The sequence below is a fragment of the Gavialis gangeticus genome, unplaced genomic scaffold, assembly GCF_001723915.1.
Source record: "Gavialis gangeticus isolate Ggan-Ray unplaced genomic scaffold, GavGan_comp1, whole genome shotgun sequence".
Lineage (NCBI taxonomy): Eukaryota > Metazoa > Chordata > Crocodylia > Gavialidae > Gavialis > Gavialis gangeticus.
In genome coordinates this window covers 131,604,786-131,627,266 of record NW_017729024.1, presented here as the reverse complement: position 1 = coordinate 131,627,266, position 22,481 = coordinate 131,604,786, and the positions used below count along the sequence as shown (strand labels likewise).

The 22,481-nt window shown below is 40.9% G+C and overlaps 1 protein-coding gene across 1 annotated transcript in view; it reads left to right on the top strand.

Annotated features, from left to right (window-relative positions):
• The window catches only part of ARSB (arylsulfatase B), a 200,904-nt gene that overhangs the window by 4,561 nt on the left and 173,862 nt on the right, over nucleotides 1-22,481 (top strand). The window contains exons 2-4 of the mRNA XM_019517735.1: nucleotides 6,538-6,724; nucleotides 17,867-18,057; nucleotides 21,133-21,340. Coding sequence (XP_019373280.1) covers nucleotides 6,538-6,724; nucleotides 17,867-18,057; nucleotides 21,133-21,340 — 586 coding nt within the window. The remainder of the gene's footprint in view (nucleotides 1-6,537; nucleotides 6,725-17,866; nucleotides 18,058-21,132; nucleotides 21,341-22,481) is intronic.

Sequence of the window (22,481 nt, the reverse complement as noted above, 5' to 3'; positions counted from 1 at the left end):
TCTTCCCATGAGATGTCCAGGCAGCTGAAGTCTCCCATGACAACCATACACCAAGAGCGTGCAGCTTCAGCCAGTTCCCTAGCAAATTCATGGTCAAGCTCTCGCTCCTGATTTGGAGGTCTGTAGTAGACTCCTACCATTATATCCCCTTTGCCACATTCCCCTCGTATTCTAACCCAGAGGGTCTGAAGTCACCCTCCTTGGGTGCCAATCTCCACTTTCAGGGAAGTGTACTGCTCCTTCACATAGAGAGCTACACTCCTACCCATTCTTTCAACACAATCTCTCCTGTACAAGGTATAACCATCTATACCTGTGTTCCAGTCATAGGTGGAGTCCCACCAGGTCTCCATTATCCCTATGAGATCATAGTCATTTCTGTTTAGCAGAAGGGCCAGTTATTTCTGTTTGTTCCCCAGGTTCCTGGCATTTGTGTACAAGCAAGTGAGCCTGCCATTGGAGGCCCTAGGCTTCCCTGCACTCCTGTCCCAGCCCAGGGATGGGGCTTTTCTAGGAGTGAGTTCCCTTGAGCATCCTGACTTGCTAATTTTTGTGGTTGATGCTTGGTGGGTTTGCACTGGTGGTCATCCACCCATCCCCTGGCAAACTTAGTTGAGGCCTAGTCAAGCAGGTCAGCCATTCTGGCTGAGAAGAGCTTCTTCCCTAGAGTGAGGTGGAGGCCGTTCCCTCCCAACAAATCGCTGCCTCTCTCTTCGAAGTGCGGACTGTGGTAATAGAAGCCAAAGCCTTCATGATGGCACTAGCGCCACAGTCTTCTGTTCACTACTTCAGTTCATGTCTCCCTCCTAAGCCCATGACCCGTAACCAGAAGGATCGAGGAGAAAACCAATTTTCTCAAACATTTTAGCTCCTTAAAACTGGTTTTGCATTACTGAGACATTTGTCCCAAGTACTGTGTGGATGGTAATTAGCCAACTTATAAGTCTTTGGAATCACAATATTTTAATTCAATGTACAGAGGAAAACTCGGAATTCTGGGCGGATTTGGTGGGTTATAGTAAATATGTATGCTTGGGAGGATTCACTTTTTTATTGGTAAAAGTTGATAAAATGATAAACAGTGATAATCAGCACTCACAGACTGATGAAAAAATATTTCTATCTAATAATCAAAAGGGGACATAAGAGAAATGATGGCTCATGCAGTGTGTGCTGATAAGGAAGAACAGTCCTACAGGACCGTTCTGACTGGAGTTTGGACTGTAGCGCCCAGAAACCCCAGGAGACTGGGAACAAAGGAAGAGGAAATAACAAAGTGGATGAGGAAGCTATGGGCCAGTGGAGCCAGGACTGATGGCAGCTGTGCTGCTCAGCTGGCTGCAGTCCTACTATAGTTATGTTTGTTATTAATAAATTGTCTGTCCTCCGCACCCCTAATTTTATTCAGTCCTGACAATTTAATTTGATAAATATCAAAATAAGTACTTAAAAATAAACATCAATATTATCAGTCAAAATTCTGAAAAAATAAAAATCAAATTCTGTCAGCCTATAAATGTGATAGTGTTGTGTGACAGATGGTATAGAATTATTTGGGTCCTGGAGCCTTCCAGTAAGATACTGGTAGAGAATCCTCACACAGTGAGAGGAGTGGATTATTGCTTAACTTTCTTTGGTGTGTTTCTAATCTGCCACCAATGGTGGTAATGCTCAACAAACATTCAGAAAAATCTTCTGTGCAGAAAAAAACTGTTTTTAATCCTGCCCTGCCAAAACCACTTTTACTCACTCATTCTTATTTCCCTTTCACATTTTATCTAGTTCCTGCTTGCATCTATTACAACCCTGCTTTGGCTTGCACTGAGGATAGACTTTTAAAACAAGTAAATCATCTGTTTCCCACAGACTGTCATATTTCTTATGTACCCAGTTGCATCCACAACAGATTTTTTTTCTCCCATGTTTCCTAGCATGTTGGCAGGTCTCACAGGTCCTAGTGGTATTACTTCGTTTTTCAGGGCTTTACCTTGATAACTTATTCCTCCTGTAAAATTCTCAAAATTAAAATATTCTGGATGTAAATGATATTGAGCTTCATGTTACATAGAAATAAATGTGTGACATTTTGTTTAAAACTGGTCTGAAAGAACTGATTCTTAATATTACTTCCTCTTTTCAAGTGTCTAAAGTGGCTAGGTTTTTATGTAATGGTTCTCATTATACAAATCCAGTACCTTTAGACTTTAAAAATAAAGTGCACTAGGAATTTAAAGTGCTAACAAGTGGTTTAGTAACACACTACTGCTTGTGATGACAGTGTTGTATAACTTATTTTTCTTAATCTGTGAAAGGCTGTTGTAGGTTTATGAAACAAGTTAGATAAAATGGCCATTTGCACACTAGATAGTTCTTTATGGATTTGCTCGTCAGAAACATGGATTAAAACTAGCTAATACACCCTACCTAGCCTTGTTTTTTCCCTCAGGATTTGTTACAAGATATTTTACTTGAATTCACTGGGTCAGGGTATACCCTGTAAACTTCAGTGTAGATAGAAGGTATTACAATATGTCCAAGCTAAGAGAAAAAAAATTGAGGGTTAACTATCATACATCAAACTCTTGGTTTTACAGAAACAAAATTAAAGCATTCTTTGTCCACAAAGACAGGATTCTTTTTAATTTCTAGCGGTTAGTCATTGTCCTAGGTAAAAAAAAAATGTCTAATATAGTAGAGGTGCACCGGTACATTGGTCCCATATCGGATTGGCACCGATATAGGGAAAATTGATAGTATTGGAAACTGGCTTTTTTTGCCTGATGTAGATGATAATGTGGCTGATAAATGCTCTGTGCACAGCCACAGCATGCATGGGGCCAGAAGCACAGTCTGGGCGCTTGGAGAGCAGCATCAGGCTGGTAAGTCTGTTGTGGGGGGAGGAAAGGAGTGCGAGGGGGCAGATCGAGACCCCCGTGGTGAGGGAGGGAGTGGGACAGGGACAGGCGTGGCTTAGCCGGGGCAGGACAGGTGCGGGACAGAGCCATGAGTGGCTTGTCTGATGGGCATGGGGAAGCTCCCACTGCTGCATGCACCCCGAGAGGGCATGTAGGATGTGTGCTCCCAGATCTGTGTGCGGGGCAGGGTGAGGGCAGGCTCCTGCTGTGGGCTGGGGCCAGGGGCTATGCTGTGTTCTTCCTGGCAGCAGGGCTGGGCCAGGCTGCACTATACTTGAGGCCGGTAGCGGCAGCGCTGGAAGGAGGGGTTGAGGTGAGGGCTATGGTGAATTTTGGGGTGGCTACAGCCCTCCCATAGTGCCCTCCCAGCACTGTTGCTGCCCACCCTGAGCACAGCATGGCTCAACCCCTGCAGCCCACTGTGGCAGCCGACATTCACCTGTGCACAGATCTGGGGACGCAAGCCCCCTGTGTGTCCCAGGGTGTGTGCAGGGTGGAAGTTGCTCTGCTCCCCTCCCTGGATAAGCCACTTGCAGCTCCATCCCATGCCCACCTCACCCCAGCTGAGCAGTGCCTGCCTCGGCCCCACTCCCTCCTTCACCGTGGGGGCCTCAATCTGCACCCCCCCCACACCCCTTCCCTTCTCCAGCCCCTTCCCCCACAGCAGACTTACCAGCCCAGCGCTAGTCTTCAAGCTGCCCAGCTGCATATCGGAATTGGATTGGTATCAGCCGATATGGGTCCTTAAAAATCAGCCATTGGTATCGGCCCAAAAATCTCTATCAGTGCATCCCTATAATATAGTGACTGTTACAACTGGGTATTTTCTTATCTGTGTAAATATCCAAAAAAAATTTTTTTAAGCTAATTGACCTCAATAATATCTTGAGTTAGTGAGCTGCACATCACACAACTGACCCCTTCCTTTTACTATTTTTACATATTTTCCTTCTTGGTTTTATAGGACTCCCTTTGTTCTTCTGTTCTGGGAGATCAGTAGAATTGACTAAACTTCATCTTGTTTTCATTTGTTTCCTTTTGACATTACAATTCCAGTTATTTTGATCCTCCTTCTTATGAAAAGTTTTCTCACACCTCTTAACCATTCTTGCTGTCCATCTTCGAACCATCTTTAACTTGCCTGTTACCTTTCTGAAGTGGGGTGGCCAGAATTGAACACAATATTCCATCTGAGGGAATACATTGACTCACAATGATGTTGTTATAGTTCCTATAGTATTTTTCATCACATTCCTTATGTATCGTTCTTGTGTTTAGCTTTTGACTGTTCTTGCACAGAGGGGAAGTTTCCATACAGTTGCAAACAGTGATATCTAGCTTGTTTCCTTGCATTGTTATAATATCTTACTAGGCTCTAAAGCTAAAGAATAGTTTGAATTCTTCTTTTGAAGGTACATCATGATATGCTGGTCCATATTTGCATTTTTTCTGCCATGGTTTAGTATTGGCTATTTGCCTGGATTTCTGCACAGTTTTGTCTTCTCCAGTCTTGAAGAATCTAAGCAATATTGTATTATCTGCAAACATGGCAACCCTACTACTCATTTCCTTTCCCAACTGATTAATATGTTAAAGACAGATATGATATGTTAAATACAATGTCGTGAGCTACATGTCATACAGTTTTTTTTAATGATAGTTCCAAACAATCAAGAGAGAGCCAAAGATTATATGTTTTAATTTTCTGACTAATGGTTTCTTACAGGAAGAAAGTTGGTAAATTCAATCTAGTTACTCATGAATAGGTAAACATATAAAAAAGGACATGGCTCCAATTATGTGAGAGGCAAGGATTGATGTGGGTGATATCTTTTATTGGACCAGCTGCATAATCTACTGTTACTCTGCTGCAACACTACTACTGCAGTTAGTACTCTAGGGAGGCCAGAGACTGAATCAGTGTGGGGGAATGTATGCGTCTTACCTTCAAATCTCTCCTTCCAAATATTTTCTGAGACATTTTGCGTGCTTATTGTGGTGAAACTTCTCTGCTGCTCCCCAACTGCCTCTATTTCTTTTGTGTAAGTATCATAACCACTAACCCCTGGAACCTTGGCAAGCGAATTAACTTTTCATTCCCCCTGTCAGGAATCATACAATACAGACACAGCCTGTCACCTGATTGCTGCTAGTTGCATTTCTGGGTCACTCAAAAGATTAACATTACCCATTACACTAATACTGTCCTTTTCCAGTGATTTAGCTTCCAATGACTCCACACAACCCTCCACTGACTTAGGAAACTGTCATGTAACCTGACAGTATTCCATAGTTTTCAAATATAATTCTTAGCTTGCCATAAATAAACAGTTCAGATTTTAAAACAAAGTTGTTTTAATACAGTTTGTTGTTGTTAAAAAAATAAAAGACAAAATCCAACAAGAGAAAAGTGTTTCATGCAAAATGGCTTATCTGTCATTTCATTATTCAAGGGTGGTATTGAAACAAATCATTTCCTAATTTGTAGTTTTTCTTCTTCTGTTATACTTCCTCATTTGCTTTCTGAGTATTGCACTATAGTTTTGACAAAGTAATGGGGACAGAAAAGAAAGTTAAAGCCAGCAACGAATTTAAATATGTTTCTGGTTGTTTTATTCTTTCATCTTCAGAGTCCTGTGCATATATTGACAATGGCTCTGTGATTTCCTTCTTCATCACAAATTAAAATAAATGGCTTCCTGCACTGGTAAATAGTATTTAATCACCTTTGTTGTGTGCTTATGAAAGGATCATTCCAGGTGGCCCTCAAGCAAGAGAATTGGAGTTAGCCAATCAGGTGTTGCCAAAGAAGAGCAAAATATGTTTTGATTTTTGCAGTGTCTTAATTTTTTTCATAAGTAGTCTATAGTACAGTGTCATTCACTCCTATTTATGACTATTTCCAAGTCATTTAAAAGGTGATTCATAACTAACCTGCTTAGAAATTAGTCCACCATTATCAAGAGGTTGCTGTGGTTGCTCTAAAAACTAACAATAGAAAGTTTTCATAGTATAATCACAGTCTAAATTAATAGTTTGTAGTTCACATTAACCTCACAAGTAACTAAAAACGTTATAGTTGAGAGAGATACTAGACTAACTTGAAAGCATGGAATGCAGTCCCTTAGGTCTGAGGGGGAAAAAAAGCAGATGTGGACTCAGACAAGTTAGAACAATTGCTTTTGTTTAACATCATTATGTTAATGAATGTGATCACTTAAAACAAGGGCAGTTAACTTGTGAAGGAAGCAGAACATCAAATAAAGAAGAGTTGCTGTAGTTAAACCTAATTATGTTAATAAATAAGATAATTTGAAAAGTAAGAAGCCCAATATCACTTGTGGAGCGGATAGAGGTTTGCAGCTAGAGCAAGTATTTTATAACGAGCCACAAAACCATACCTGCTTATGACAACTTCTCTTTGCTTGACAGATTAATTGCTGATTCACCTCACAAATCTTGCTTTTTGCTTATTCCTTAGGCCATCAACAACAATACTATTCCAACATGGACGATACTTATACAATTATATATATTCAGAGATATGCAATATGTGTTTTCATTGAGTATGTTATCATCATACTGTTTTGACTAATACCTGGATTCTTTTTGTTTTCACAAGATTCATACAGGTTTACAACATCAAATAATTTGGCCTTGTCAACCCAACTGCCACCCACTGGATGATAAACTCCTGCCAGAACTGCTAAAGGAAGCAGGATATGTTACCCATATGGTAGGAAAGTGGCATTTAGGCATGTACAAAAAAGAGTGCCTTCCAACCCGCAGAGGATTTGATACATACTTTGGTAATGAACAGATTTACTACTATTTGCTAGTACATGTATGTTTGTGTGTTTGGTATTTTAAGCTACTTTTACAATCTATATTGAGAGAGTAAGTGAGAGAGAGAGAAGAAAATAGTTGATTATTTTAAGAACAGCAGATTTAAAATTGTCATATCATCAATCAGTGTTTTAGCATGTCTTTTATAATTCTCTAAACCAGGGATCAGCAACCTATGGCCTGCCAAGCGGTGTTATGTGCCCCTTGAAGCCAGGATGTTGGTGGCGGTTGTGTGTGGGGGGAGCAGCAGCCAGTTCAGGAGACCAAGGGAGCAGCAACCTGTCTTCAGAATGAGTTGCGCTATTTGGCCTGTTGGTCCTAAAAGATTGCTGACCCCTGACTAAACCAGAAAATAATCTCTATAAATACATGCCAACATCTTGTAGACCACTAGAGAAAAAGCTTTTATTTTTAAATCCACCAAAGCAACTGTTTAAGATTCGTGTTTAAGTTGTCATAGAGGAACCATTCAAATGAATTTCTCAGTTTCCTCATATTTCCAGCTTAGGTCAGACCATTTTTTATTCTATAAATTGTATTGGTTCTTTCTTAAAAGTCAATTTTAGAGAAATAGGAAGTGGTTTTGGTCGCTTTTTTTTCTAATTGCAATATCTGCTATTTTAATTAGGTTTCCAGATAACAGAGTGAGAAAGATGGTATAAAACATCATCCCTCTATAAAACCACATTTAAAAAAAACATGTTTCCTATGTTCGCTGACAGACTGTTAACATTAGTTGCAGGCAATCAAAGTTGTATACGAAGTGCACAACATTATTTTACTTGCATGTATATTGATAAGATTTAGTGACTTACACATTTTTCCTAAAAGTTACATCTGTAAAAACATTGTTTTTAGAAATCTCAAAATCTTCTTTTCTTCGGCAGTTTCTGCTTTCTGTGGCATTTTGTACATAAGCTGTATGGTGGAACTTTTGCACAAATAGTACTTCAGGAAGCTGTTTGATTTGGGGTCAAATCAGGTTTCTGACATTCTTATTAGTTTTAAATGAAGTGGACTAAGACAAGTGCATATTGTGCAGGGTCATAAATTTTGAATGGACTCTGCCTGCTCCCTTGAAATTGATGTAGCGATGGTGCTTGTTGAAGTTATGAAGTTTTTGAGGAGTCAGAAGGCAGAGAAATTGGTATGAAGTTGCCCAAAAGTTAGAAAGGTAGACTTTTGGTAAAAGCAGAATGTACAGGAAAGAGCCTAATTTTGGTATAGTTAATTTTCCTTGAGAGCTCTATATTATTCTGTAAACACCAGTTTGTCTCTTTGACCAGTTGGTGTCAGCAACGGATCAGAAATTACCATATTGTTTACCTGAATAACATTTCTGCATCAGGTCTCATTCTGTGAATGTAGAGATGATTATTTCAGTCACTGTATAGATAAGCATTCTGAAATGACAAATCCAATTTATAAAACCATAGCAGAAATTCTTAGTAGCTATGTTGACTGTGCTAAATGTCCATCATTTTACTGTTAATGTTTTGAATTTATTGTTTTGTTTTGATTAATGATTTATATGCCAATTCATATTTAGAGTTGAACTGTTTAACTAAAAATTTTCTGAGTTTGTTTATTTTGAAACAAAAAGACTCTTATACTTTAGTAGCATTAAGTAAGTATAGAGGTAAGAAATGTTAAGGAAGATTATATTAGACAAACTCTTGGTGATTATTTTTTTTTCTGAGGGGGGACACAGGCAGTTTGGACATCATTAGCCTCAGTATTTGTCACTGTGACTATTATTGGCAGACAGGACTTTGTAATCTGGGTGACAATCTCTTGCCATTGGTCACAGTTTTTCACAAAGCAGATAATTTTTGCTGGTACAGGAGCATAAAGTCTGGATTTAAGATTTTGATAGAACTGCTTTCTCAAAGGTCTAGAGCCCAGGGGGTGAACACTTCTGTTACTCGTCCCCTCCTTTTCTCCTGCTGCTGGAGCAGCAGGAACAAAAACATGGCAGTGAGCAGTGGTAGGGGGGAAAAGGGGATGAGCAGTGGCAAGGTTCAGCCCCTGGCCTCTGGAGCCATGTGGCTCTGGCCACAGCCTACCGTGTCAACTGGTCTGAACTCGGAGAGCTTGCTGTCCACGTGGAGCTCCAGCAAAGCTTTTCTGTGTAGCTCTCGGCCTGTTCCTGATCGTAAGGTTTGGCCCTTTTTGTAAAAAAAATAAATAAATAAAAAAAATGTTGAGCACTGCTAACACAATCTGTGACCACAGCAAGTCAAGGACAGGGATGGGCATTGCCCTGCAGTACACCTGTGGTCACAGGAACCTGTTGGGTGGTTGAATTGGCAGTTATCATACCAGGATTTGAATTCTCATAAGGCAGTGGTTCTGAACCAGGACACCATGGTATGCATGTTCCTGCAGCACAAGCCAGCTCTCCTTCCTGCTTTTGGGTTATTGGAGAGTCCTAATGCAGGAGGAGCCACACAGATGCTGCAGCCCTTCCCAGGCTGGCTGCATACAAGATATGGGGGGCCATTTCACCCGGAGGCAAAAGCATGCGGTTAAGAAACCATTTAGGTAAGCTGAACACAACAGCGGTTCTTAACTGCAAATGCTACCACATTCAGAAATGTTGTTGAGGGTGTCCTGATGCTGAAAAGGTTGAGGACCTCTGTCATAAGGTATCTTGACAGTTGCAGTTATGGGTTTTGGAATCCTATTATTTGGAGAACTTCAAAAAGCCATCTGAGGTCAGCAGAGTTCAGTGCTTTTGAGAACCTGGCAAAAATTGCCATCTAAAATAGCTGTTTGTCTTGAGCATCTTTGAATAGTCACCTTGCATAGTGTATGAGCTCTGACATGCTTCTCCACTTAAAAAATCCAGTTTATTTGGTTCTTAACAGGGGAATAAAGGCTTTGATCCTGTTTAACAGCAATCTGCTTAAGATTTTTCAATGTTAATTACAGAAGACGTGTCACAACAATTGTTCATATTTTGTCACAATAATTGTTCATATTTTGTCCTCATCTCCAAGAAATAAAATCAGGTTATCAGGCCAATAAACCCCTGGTTGAGAGCTGTTCCATGAATCTTAGTTTTGTTACTCATATCAAAGAGAAAGTTTGTTGCGCTGGCTCAGTACTTCGGTCCTCAGTTTGGAGTCAGTGCTGTGGAACTTTTTTAGTTGTCCTGCAGCTTGTTTTAGATCTTCCCTGGTGAATGGGTTGTGGTTAATGAGATCAGTTAAGCCCAGAAATGAGATCAGTGAGCTCAGTTAAGCCCAGAGAGATCCTACCTACAATGAGTCATACATCGCTACCACTTGTGCCTGAAAGTATTGCCTTTGTTCTTCTAGACGTTTGCTCCAGCTTGATGTTGGGCCACCACATCTTTTCTTTATTCTTATTGTATTTTGATAATATTTTATTTAAGTAAATAAATCTCTGTAAATAGATCTCTGACACACCCTTCACATTTTCTTTTTTTCTTTTTTTAAGCAGTTCAGCTTACTTAAAGGTTTGTTGTATTATGCCTGTATTTTCCTTAATTTCTTGATTCCCTGACCTTTTGGAAGCACCCAAAACTTTAGAGGGCATATGTTAGACCACTTTAATAATTCTAATATGATAGAGGGCTTAGTCCATCTGTCTATAGTGCTCTTGGAGCATTCTGATTAGTTACTGAAACAACCAATCGGAGTGCTCCAAGAGCATTATGGACAGGAGGTGGCAGCAGCGTGGTGGAGCACTGCTATGATGGCAAGGACAGAGGGGACAGAGCGGGGCAGTGAGGCCAGAAGCACTGGCCATGCCCCCACCAGCTCTGCTTCTTGGAGGCGGCGGCGGCATGGGGTGCTGGCAGAGGGAGATGGAGGGGATAGCAGGGCAAGCTCCCTCCCTTCCCCCTGCTCCTGGGAGGCAGCGGCACATTTGGCAGGGGGGGGTGTTACGGTTAGTGTTAGCAGGCTTCCATCCCTGCCCCCTTGTCATTATTCCCCTTGTCATGATGGGAAATTCACTAGTAGAGTCATAGTCTTTCTGAGTGTTGTGTTACTTTTTAGGTTCCAAGTGGTGTTTACAATTTTGATGATTATGCAATTTCCTCATCCAGTAACCTTGCCCAGTTGACCATCCAGACAAGTGAATTATCTTTCTGCTGCTGAGTTGTCAGCAATCTGTTCTTTTGTGAGTATGTTGAACTTGTCTTCTTGGTGTTTGCTGAATAACTTATAAACTGGGCCTGTCTAAGATAAATAGTGCTGTACAACAGCAGCTCCCAAACTCTGACAGAATGTGCACCACCAATTTAAAACAATACCACCTTAAGTACCACCAGCAAATTTTTCAGTTCAACCTTAAGTACCACCAGCAAATTTTTGTCATATAAAGTAATTATAAAAAATCTGTTAATGCATACCAGTAACAGGCAGTCTGTATACCACTGGTGGTACCCATACCACAGATTGGGAACTGTTGCCATACAAAATGATGATGGGAGGGTTGCACTAGGGTCTTGTTTTGCCATAACCACAAATACCATCATTAGTTGTCTGGGTTCCAGAGATCTGGGTTTGACCAGATGACAATGACAGAGTTCAAATATGATTTTGAGCCTGTGATGGTGTTGCAGAGCACTCAGGTGCCCTGTGCCTGAGAGCAGAAGAACAGCTCAGGAGAGACCCCTAGTGGCAAGAAGGGGGAAGCTCAGCTGCCAGTCACCAGGGCAGCCAGAGTCACAGGTGCAGGTTGCTAGGGCAACCAGTGAGACCAGCTGACAGGAAGGGGCGGGTCCTGGCCCATATAAGTCCAGGCAGGAGGCCAGTTCCCATCTGGCGACCGAGGGAGGAGGAGCTCGGCTACTACAGACAGAGGGGAGAACTCTGACTGTGTGAGCGTTCCCTGGTCGCTGCTGGCATTGGAGTGTTTTTCCTGGTAGGGATTGAATGTTGTTTGGCTGGATGGTCTAGCTTTTTTATGTTATAGCCCAGGGGCTTTGTGTTTTTGTGTTTACTGTTTTAACGGGAGGACCGGGTAAGGCTATTAGGGGTTGGAGGAGGCCTCATAGGGACTCCACGGTAGCATGGGGATCCTGGTGCCAGAGAGGGCGCAGCGTTTGGGGTGCATTGGGCCCAGCCCCAGAGTAAAGGGGAGCAGCAAGGAGCCCCAGAGAGAGAAGGCAAGGACCACGTTAGTACCATCTGTGAGGCTTGGGCTGCGGTGTAGGGATGGAAAAGGAGCCACAGATAGTGCCCTCTGGCACTGGGGTGCATAAAGTGGGCAGCCTCCCGCTAATTACATCAGTCAATTAATAAATTAAGATCAAGGCATGGCAGGTGAGTAAGCAGGCAGTTGGCCCATAACAGGAGGGTGGAGCCACCAGTAGAAAGGCTTCAGTAGAGATACTCCTGTCACAGATGGAAGAAAGGTGAAGTGAAGCTGTGTGTACAGATGAGAGGCCTCTGGCACTTAGTAGAAAAGATGATCTTCAGAAAAAAATGAGAAAGAGAAAGAAAGAAAAACGAGGGGTATCCATAGAAGATTTGCAAACAGAAGAAGGAGCTAGAGGTAAAAGATCAGAGTATGATGTAAACAGCAGGAAAATATATACTTATATAGTTGTAGATTTGCTTTTAAGAAGATTACACAGGCCATAAGGAATGAACTGGCAAATAAGGATATGTTATCAACGAGGAGCAAAGATGGGGAACATAGAACTGAGGTTGCAAAGGATTCTGATGGTAGCAGGCAGGCATCTGTTAATTGTTCTTTAGCTAAGAATCAGTGATGTAAACAGATGCTCATACAAGGATAAAGAAGATTAAGCTAGACTGGAAAATGTGTCAAGATATAGAAGCTCAAGTGATCTTTGGCAAGATTCTTTTTGTCCTGGGAGAAGGCAGGCAAAAAATGAATGAAGATAATCAGATGGCTCAAGGGTTGGGAAGTTTGACTATTGCAGATTTTCATGGACAGGGATGGGTTCCACTTAAGTAGGTGAGGGATAATCTCAATCTCAGAATATTGGCTGACTGGTAAGGAGAATCTTAAAGTAGGAACTCAGGAGAGAAGGTTGCAAGAAACTTGCAAAATCTCCATGATGGAAATAAACGCATAGCAGGGGAGTAAATGGGTAAATGAAGAAGTGGCCAAGCAGGAAAGATGGAAACAGCTAAAATATCTGTGTATCAATTTAAGGAGTCTGAATAATAAAGCCGAGAAACTGGAGTTTCTAGTATGGGACACAAAAATCTACACAATAGGAATACTGGAAAAATGGTGGAACAGAAGCTATTATTGGGAAACAGGCATTAAAACATACATACACTTTAGGAAGGACAGAAATAAGAAGGTGATGGGGTAGCACTGCTTATTAGTGAAGTGATAGATTTCAAGAAAATAAAATGTGATGGCCTAGACAAAACAATAAGTTAAAATCACAATAATTGGGAATAATAAAATAGGCCTGAAAGGGATTGTGCTGGGCAATTGTTATAGATTCCAAGCTTCAGACTTGGAAAAAGGTTATGTCTAAGAGATCTAATGTTTTGAGAGAATTTAGTAATAGTGGAAATTAGTGTTATTGTAGGAGACTGGATAGCAAATGCTACCTATAATGGGAAGATTTGGATATTTTTGTAAGAGATAACTTAGAGAAAAATCTATCATTGATTTCCTGTACCAAAAAGAGGTAGAGCTATCTTAGTCCTAGTCTTGGCAAATAATGAAGACTATAGAAGAACTGGTTATGAAACAAGTCATATATTAAGTGATCATGAGTTGATTCACTTCAATTTAAATTGCAGGACAGAAAAGAATAAGTCTATAACAATGGGTTTGGACTTCAAAGGTGCTAATTTTGAGAAACTAACGCAATGATTGATGAGGTCTGCATGATTTGAAAGGCAAATGTAGAAGTGGCCCAGGATTGTTTTGGAAGCAAAAATTCAAATGTTACTGGGACTCTGCCTCTGCAGCAGAAAGAAATTGGTAAGGAAGGGTTGCTGCTTATCTGGATGAACCAGCTTTGGAAACTAGCTATTGAAAATAAGCGGAGGGTCTAGTAGAGATTGATTGGGAAGGTGCGGTATCTTTCTGTAGTCACAGAATATAGGAATAATAAGAGTGTGACCAACGTAGATTTTGTTTCTTAAGGATATAATAACAAAAACCTCTTCAGTATAAATTGAGAAGCAGGAGAGAAGAAGTGGGAATACTATAACTTGATAACTCAATGAAGATCAAGTATAACCTAGATAAGTCCAAATAATGCCTCAGTCTTCAGTGAAGATTATGATGTAATTTATGATAATGGTTAGGTATCAAGTGGCATAGATATGTGATCACCACCTCACAAATCTCAAAAGGGCCTTCACCCAACAAGGATACTCCTTAAGAGAGAGAGATCATACTTTTGAAAGAGACACCTGGATACCATGTGAAGATTTGCTGCAGTACAAAAAGAAAATCCCTACGAATCACATGCCATTAGTTATGACGTACCACCTTTCCTGGAATCTACATGGAAAATCCTTACACAACTGGAACTCGTGCTAGAAGAAGACCCAATTCTTAAAGAGATCTTTCCAGAACCAATCATCCTAGCCTTTAAACAAGCACCAAATCTTGCTAACCTTATCACCAGAAGCAAACTCCCTGTGGCCCAAACCATGCCAAATGGATCCAGACCATGCCAGGACAAGAAATGCAAAACCTGCCAACACATCTCCCCCACTCCCACAATAACCACACCCCACAACAGAACCATCACCATTCTTGGATCTTACATCTCACCCAGTGCACCAAATTCCCTGATGGAAAATATGTAGGAAAAACCAAACAACAGCTGCGCATCATAATGACCACACACCAAAAATCCATCGAAGACAAAAATATCCAATTACCTGTGGGTGCACACTTCCCACAAGACAGTCACTCCCTCTGATCTCTCAGCTCCAATCCTCAAAGGGAACTTACAAAACACCTTTTGTAGACGAACCTACAAATTTCACTTCATAAAACTACTAAATAAAAAAAATCATGGACTCGATATAAACATTGGATTTATGACACGTTACAATCTGTCTGACCTTACCATTTACACTTCTTTTCTTCCCCTCCCTTCCTTTTCTATCCTTTGTCCTCCTAATTTCTAGCCATTTATTTTTTCACAGACTGCCTCTTTTCTACCTTGGAGAACTCAACTACAGTAGAGTGTCTCTTACTTACCTTTGCATTATTTCCCCCTGTTCCCCCCACTTCCCTTTTTTCCCCATTGTTTTCCTAATTTCCACCTATTTACATTCTAACTGACATCCTTCACACTTTTAGCTTCTTTCATTCCTTGGAGATCTCAGAACGGCAGAGACTCCCTATGCCTAAAGAAGGATGCTTGTGCCCAAAAGCTTGCAAAGAACTTTTTTCCAGCTTCTCAGTTGGTCTAATAAAAGATATCACATCTACCCAATGAAGCTTGCCTGCATATGGAAATTAACATATTTAAGGTGGATGCCAAACTTAAATTGTTTATTGTCACAAAATTGTGTGGGCTTGAAAGAACTGTTCCAGAATATAGAAAAAGCTGGCACGTGAAATAGTACCTCCCTGCAGCATGAATCTTCAGAAAACGTGTCAACTTAGGGATAGTACCATATGACTAGAGAATAGCAAATATGGTGTCTGTCTTCCAAAAAGTGAGAGAGAGTGGCCCAAGAAACTACAGACCCATGTTAGCTTGACTTCAATATCACTTATGATCTTGGAACACCTGTACTTCAGTAATGAAGTGGAAAAGGAATTACCTCAAAAGGAGACTACAGTATGTTATCCTGAAAGGTGACTTAACTGCTTCTGGTCTGATATTAATGGTATTCCCCAGGGGTCTGTTGTAAGACCTTTCCTGTTTAACATCTTTATGAGCAATCTTGGTGCAGGAACCAGAGGTGTCCTCGTGAAATTTGTAGATGACATTAAGTGGGAGTATTGCCAAAATGGAAGAGGTCTGAATTATTATACAACGTGACTTGAGTTATTTTGTGGAGTGGTTCATAGACTTCATAGAAATTAAGGGCTGGAGAGGGCCTTGAAAGCTCGAGTCCAACCCCCCCCGCTCTGGGCAGGAATACTGCTGAGATCAAATGATCCCAGCAAAGTGTCTGTCCAGTCTTCTCTTGAAGACTTTCTATGTTGGGGATTGTACCATCTCTTTGGGAAGTCTATTTCGGATTCTGGTCATCCTTGCTGTAAAGAAGTTCTTCCTTACATTCAACCTAAAACCATCCTCTAACAGCTTATGGCCATTGTTCCTTGTCTTCACCTGGGGCACCCTAGTAAACAGTTTTTTTCCCAGCTCCTGATATTTATCCCTTACATACTTATAGATGGCCACCAGGTCCCCCCCCTCAGTCTTTTCTTCCCCAGGCTGAACAGTTCCAGATCCTTTGTCTTTCCTCATAAAGTTTGTCTTCCAGGTCCTTAATCATTCATGTGGCCCTTCTCTGGACTCTCTCAAGATTCTCCATGTCTCTTTTGAATGGTGGCACCCAGAACTGAAGTTATATGAAGATTAATAATATGAAGTGTAGTCATATGCTTCCTGGCCTAAAACAAGGACTTGGACAGTCATATGAGGGCTTATAGATTGGAGATAACTTGATGAAGAGAGGGGTCTAAATATATTTGACCATAGGATGACCAAAAGCCAGCAGTGTGGTGCATTAGTGAAAGTTATTTTAAGGTGTTTTAGGTGGGATATTGACAAGGAGTTACTGTTAGCACTGTTCAAGGCATTGGTAAGACCCCCTTTAGAATGCTGTGTATGGTTTTAGTCATCAGTGTTCAAAATAAATTAACTTAAATTGAAACCGGTATGTCACAGGCTAGCTGGGCACTGTGAGTATATCAGTTTAGTTGCAGACTGACTGAGCACTGCAACTTTATTAGCCACTGGGCTGCCCGAAGGAGAACCAGTGGAAGCCCCTCAGTCAGGATCTGGTCCTCGCTCTCACAGGGAGTAAGAGAGATCCGTGGGGGTATGGGACAGCAATGACCCTTCTGTTCCGTCCTTCCCGAGGGTTACTATGACGTGTGTTCTTTTATATTCTAATTACGCTAATTTTTTAGTTGCGTAGCCATTCATAATATTGCTTTATAGCTGTTATCCTTTGGGGTTAAAAGGTGTTAGAAATTATTATAATAAGTTACTGCCCAAGCTTGGGTTTATCCAATAAGCAAATTGCAACACAGCATCTTCAGGTTTGAAATTACCCCGCCTAAATCGAGCCCCTTCAAAACTCTCTGACTATGCTTTTTTGAGAGATCCAGTACATTTCAAGAAAGGACAAGCTAGGCAGTTGAATCCAGTTTTTATCATCATCAAGGCTAAATTCTGAGCGAGAAAGAACTATTAGGTCAGCTAATTTCACAGCTGTAGCTTTGTCTTTGAGGCCTAGTCAGTTCCCCAAACAGTTACAAGTTACATTTGCGGGTTATAAAAATACAAGCTTCATATTAGACAAAAGTTCCAAATGCCTCCAAGAAGCACATATTTATTGCTTATTAATTTCTTTGGTTTTGGCCATCACACAAGTACAAACTGGAACATGGTTGAGGGAAGGGAGAACTTATCCAGTGAAAGAACACTGTAGGAGCTTGACTTGTTTAGCATAGTAAAATAAAGATCTGGAGAGAAATGATTGATTTTTTTTTTTTTTCTTAAATATATCTTTAAGGTGAAAATTGCAGAGGAAGAAATGCTGCTTATGTTAAAAATATAACACTGACATAAGATCACATGGCTATAGGCAGGTTATGAATAAATTTTAATTAGGAATTAGAAGAAGCTTTCTAGTTATCCAGAGGTGTGAAGTTTTAGACACATTGTGCACATTGACTGGAGTGTACTGGTACCTAGAAACCTTACTGATGCATGACTAGAGGGGTGTAGCTTTTCAGCTGAGGGCCAAACAGGTTACTAAATGTGAAGTCAGAAAAGGTCAGAGTGGCTAGGATTGTAGGAGTTTGTTTTCCTCTGGATTGTGGGACCTGGTTCACTTCCTAGGACCTTCTGAGCATATTTTAACTATTTACTTCTTTGTAGTATTATGTTGATCTGATCACTTTATTTTATTTTCCTGCTATAGGCTATCTTCTTGGAAGTGAAGATTATTATTCTCATGAGCATTGTGTATTCATCAGTGCAAAGAATGTAACACGCTGTGCCCTTGATTTTCGAGATGGAGAAGAAGTCGCAGTTGAATTTAAAAACAAGTACTCTGCTCATGTATTTACAGAAAGAGCTATTGATCTTATTGCCAGCCATAAAACTGAAAAGGTACAATGGGCAACTTTTTTGATTATAACAATATTGATGCAGTATTAATCTGTAGAAGATACAGGGTCATATTGACAGGTAGCTGTGCATCTAGGTTCTTCACACTAGTATCCAAGTAAGTGGTCTTTTGCTTGTTTTCATGGAAAATAAAAGGTATGGTTTAAATAAGACAATGAATATAGACCAAGAACTTCTATAATAGCAATGCTTTGTAAAAGAGCAGTTGATCTGTTACAAGAGATCTAGATCAGAAAAGTATATAGTTAGGTAAGTGCTGCAGATAGAAATGGATGGTACTGCATTGGGATATCTGAGAAAGTTCAACATTGATATTGTCATATACCATAGTTTGTGAAAGACTTTAAAAAGACTTGTAGAAGAGAAACGTAATGTAGCAGAAGACTAGATTAATGGGGAAAAAAGAACTTAACTTCTGCTAGAGGAAAATTATTAATAGGCCTCTACTTCATATAAAGGGAGCATCTTCTCCCTTTGTAAGGCATTCAAATAGACTTAATAGCTAAGGAATGCTTTCTTCTTTAGAATATCCTTTCTTTGTAGGAAGCACTGTGCTTAACTGTAAAATAGATTGCATATTATAAAAAGCAATCTTGAAGTTTTATTTAAATTAGATTACAGGAAGACTTTCAGAATCCAGTCTTCTCCTATTATAGACTTTAATTTGATTCCCCTTTTGCATATGCATTTATGTATCATAAGTAAAGGCTGTAACATTTTGGATTTATTTGTTAACAAAATTTGCACAAAGAATTCATCATAGGTAAGAATTACTGACTAGTCAAGAAACTACATTTTAACTATGAAATCCTGTTGCAAAAACAGCTGTGGAAGTGAAATGAAATGATCTGTTGCCTGTTTGGTCTCTTAATAATCTCTTAAACTAAGTAGTAGGTGTGTATTACAGCAGGAAAATGTAAAGAAACTTTTCATGGCAAATATCATTGGTAATAGATATTTTGGAGATAAAACACAATTGTATTTTATATAATGAGATGAGGGTTCTGATTGTTCACAGTTTGCCTTTTGATGATTTACAGACTTGTGTGATGTCACAGTAGTCCAAATAAGAGCAGATGCATTTATAGAAACAGAGTTGCATATGGTTCTGAAAGGAGAGTAGGGCTAAGAACAGACAGTGAAAATGCCCGAGGCTGAATCAATTCAGTTTTTGCAGGTTAATCTAAGATGCAAAGATTAAACTGAGAAACAACTGGGCACACATTTACCTTTGATTCAGGAAATGCAGCCACATCCCTGCAGTGACTCAGGTCAGAAGCCAGGGGGCACAAGAGCATGTCTCTCTGGCACTTCCTCTTCCTACTGCCCCGAGGTCTCTGGGATTTGCAGTCCAGCATTACAGAAGCAGGACTCTTCAGGGTTGCTCATCACTTCTTCCTGCTTCCCGGTGCCTCTGGGATTTGTAATTCACAGTTGCAGCCAGCAGTAACTTCCAGTAAGTTTAGCAGCAAGGCAGCTCTGTACTTGGGGGAAGGGAGTTTTAACCAGGGAAGGGAGGTTTAACCCTGCTTCCTAGCCCCAAATCCCAGCCAGAGTTTGCCTGGTGGTAGCCCCCCTCTAGACCACACAGGATAGCCCAGTCCAGGGCTGGAAAGCGTGCTGGCATGCTGGGGGACTGATTTAACTTGAACCAGGAAGGAGTCTGGGACAGAAGTTTCATAAACTGGTTTGACCCAAATCAGGTAAGTCTGATACTACATTCAACCAGCTTTATCTTTAACGAGTTTCAGCCATATTGAAACTGGTTTACGTACACTGAACTTCTGTTCTGTTACGAGTTTAAACAAGTTTCTGATCCCTTAAACCAGTTTATGTGTAACTTCTGTTCCTAGCCTAGGAGGGTAGATAGAATAGCAGGAAGATTATAACAAGATAGTTTTGCTACTAGTACATTGGAAAAGGGTAGTGGATAAAAGGTGGAGGGTGGAGCACAGGGAATGAGCGTGGAGGGCGGTAAGGAGGGTTCTAATGGTGAGGGAGACCACACTGGTGGGGTTTGGTACAGTTGGCAAACTGTTCGAGGGAGTTATGCTGTAGGGAGGAAACAATTCACCACATATTTTGGGAGTGCTTTTATGCATGAAAGGTGTGGGGATGGGTAGGAATTTTTTTGAGGGGCTTGGGTTGTGGGGGAAGGGATTTCTTATGGGGGGTAATGTATGTATTGGTGAAAGGGTGAATTCAGGAACTGGAGGTTAGGGTATTTTTGATGGGGATGAGGATGGCACTATAGAAGGTAATGTGTTCGTTAGTTTTTAAAGGTTTGTGTTTGACAGTATGGGAAAGTTTGCAATTGGGTTATTATGAGATGAGGGGATATATGGGGCATGAAAGTGGGGAGAGTCAGGATGGGGAAGTAATAACGGAATGGAAAAATGTTAGTTGGAGTCTTGGTTGAGCCAATGGGAATTGGGTGAGGTTGGGGTTTAACGCAAAAATGGAGGAAGAAAATGGTGACAGGGTGGTTGATGGAGATGGGATAAAATTGTGGTCTACATATGTGATTATATGGGACTGATGGGGTCTTGAAAAAATTGATGTTAGTTTATGGAAATATGATGCTGTAATTGGTTTATGAGTTATTTTATTTTGTTTGTATGTAAAGGTTTTGCTGATGTTAAGCATTTTTAAGTTTTGTGTTCATAGTGTGATTTCTTAGCAGATGCATAGCTATATGATACCCTATTGGGAGGACTTGTGTTGTGTTTTTTTTGCTTTTTGAGAATTTGTATAGTTTTTAACTTTGGTGTATTTAATAAAACAAACAAACAAACAACCCTAACCCCCCCCCCCCCCCAAAAAAAAACAAAACCCCAACCAGTATATTGGAAAAGAGTCACTGATTTTTCAGTTTTCAGTGGCTAACAAAAACCTTTCCCAGAACTGAAGATACCTTATGCTTAGAAATTACGAGACAGAAATCAGAAGGAAAATAAAAGATCAGTTGGTTGTTAGATCTGGACCTGCTTACTGTTGCTATTTTTGCGTGTATTGTTTGGGTACTGTCACCTAATTTACATAACTTTTCTTTTCCAGCCTCTCTTTCTCTACCTTGCTCTTCAGACTGTTCATGAACCTCTTCAGGTTCCTGAGGAATACATGAAACAATATGACTTCATTAAAGATGAGAAAAGGCGTCACTATGCAGGAATGGTATCTGTTATGGATGAAGCTGTAGGTAACGTCACTGCAGCCCTAAAGAGTTATGGCCTTTGGGACAACACTGTTCTCATTTTCTCTACTGGTAAGACTGTGTCTACTCAAATCATCTTTGGGTAGTGCATTAAATGTAACATCCAGTAAGCTGAACAAAGACAAGTCTGACCACTAAATCGTTCATTATCAGGACAGATCTTAAATGCTAAGGAGCCATACAAATAAGAGAGTAATATCACTGAAGGAATATACATCAGCTTTTTCCTCCTTCAAAATAAATTTAAAAGTAATTTTGAGGGATTGTTTATGAAAACAAAGGAATAATACTACTGGCTTAGAAACATATTCAGTGCATGAAGGCACTCTACAAATTTTCTGACAGCTGCCTTTGACAACCTGAGTGTCTTACATTTCCACTGATTTCACTTGGTGTGGTTTCTCAGTATCTTCCATGATTGAGCCTGTATTCACACAGGTCTGCCATATTCATCTGAGTCCCTAGCTACAGTACCTGTTTTTTTCTGATCACTATTCAAACTGTTACATTTTGTGTGACACAAACCAACATTTATCAGGAACTTGGTTGAAGCTGAATGTCTCTCTTGTTAAACATTTACCCAAACCCAGGATGAATTTACTTTCCCCAGTCAACATCGGGTGGGGGGGCAGAATTTGTCTTGGATCCAAGACTGGCTGCAGCTGCTGTGGCCTCAGCATTGAGTGAAGCTGGAGCTGCCTGCCCCAGGGTAAGGTGGCTTGTGCTGTAGGGCAGGGGTGTGCAACAAGGGAGACTGCAGTGGGGGAGTGTGTCTGGGGGAGACCAGTGGGAAAGATATGTGAGGTGGAGCCCATGTGATGGTGGGGGTATGTAAGGGAAATCCATGGTGTACAGGTCAGTGCAGGGAGGAGCACAGGAAAGAACATACAGCCTGCCTTCCCACTCCTCCATGTTTCCTTCTTCCACCACTTTACCTTCTGCTCTGGCCCCAGCCCGGGCCAGAGCTGCTGACATTGCTTCTGCTTGGCTGGACCAGGCTGGGACTGCTACCGCTGCCGACTTTCCCGGAGCCAGAGCTGCCGCAGAAGGGCATGCAGTGGGGGATAACGGGCCAGGGGCAGGCAGCAGGGTGGGCAGGTGGTTGCATGGAATAGGCAGAAGAGGAACAGGCACAGACACAGGAGGTGAGGAAAAGGTAGGGGTCTGGCTGGGTGCCCCCCCCCCCCCCCCA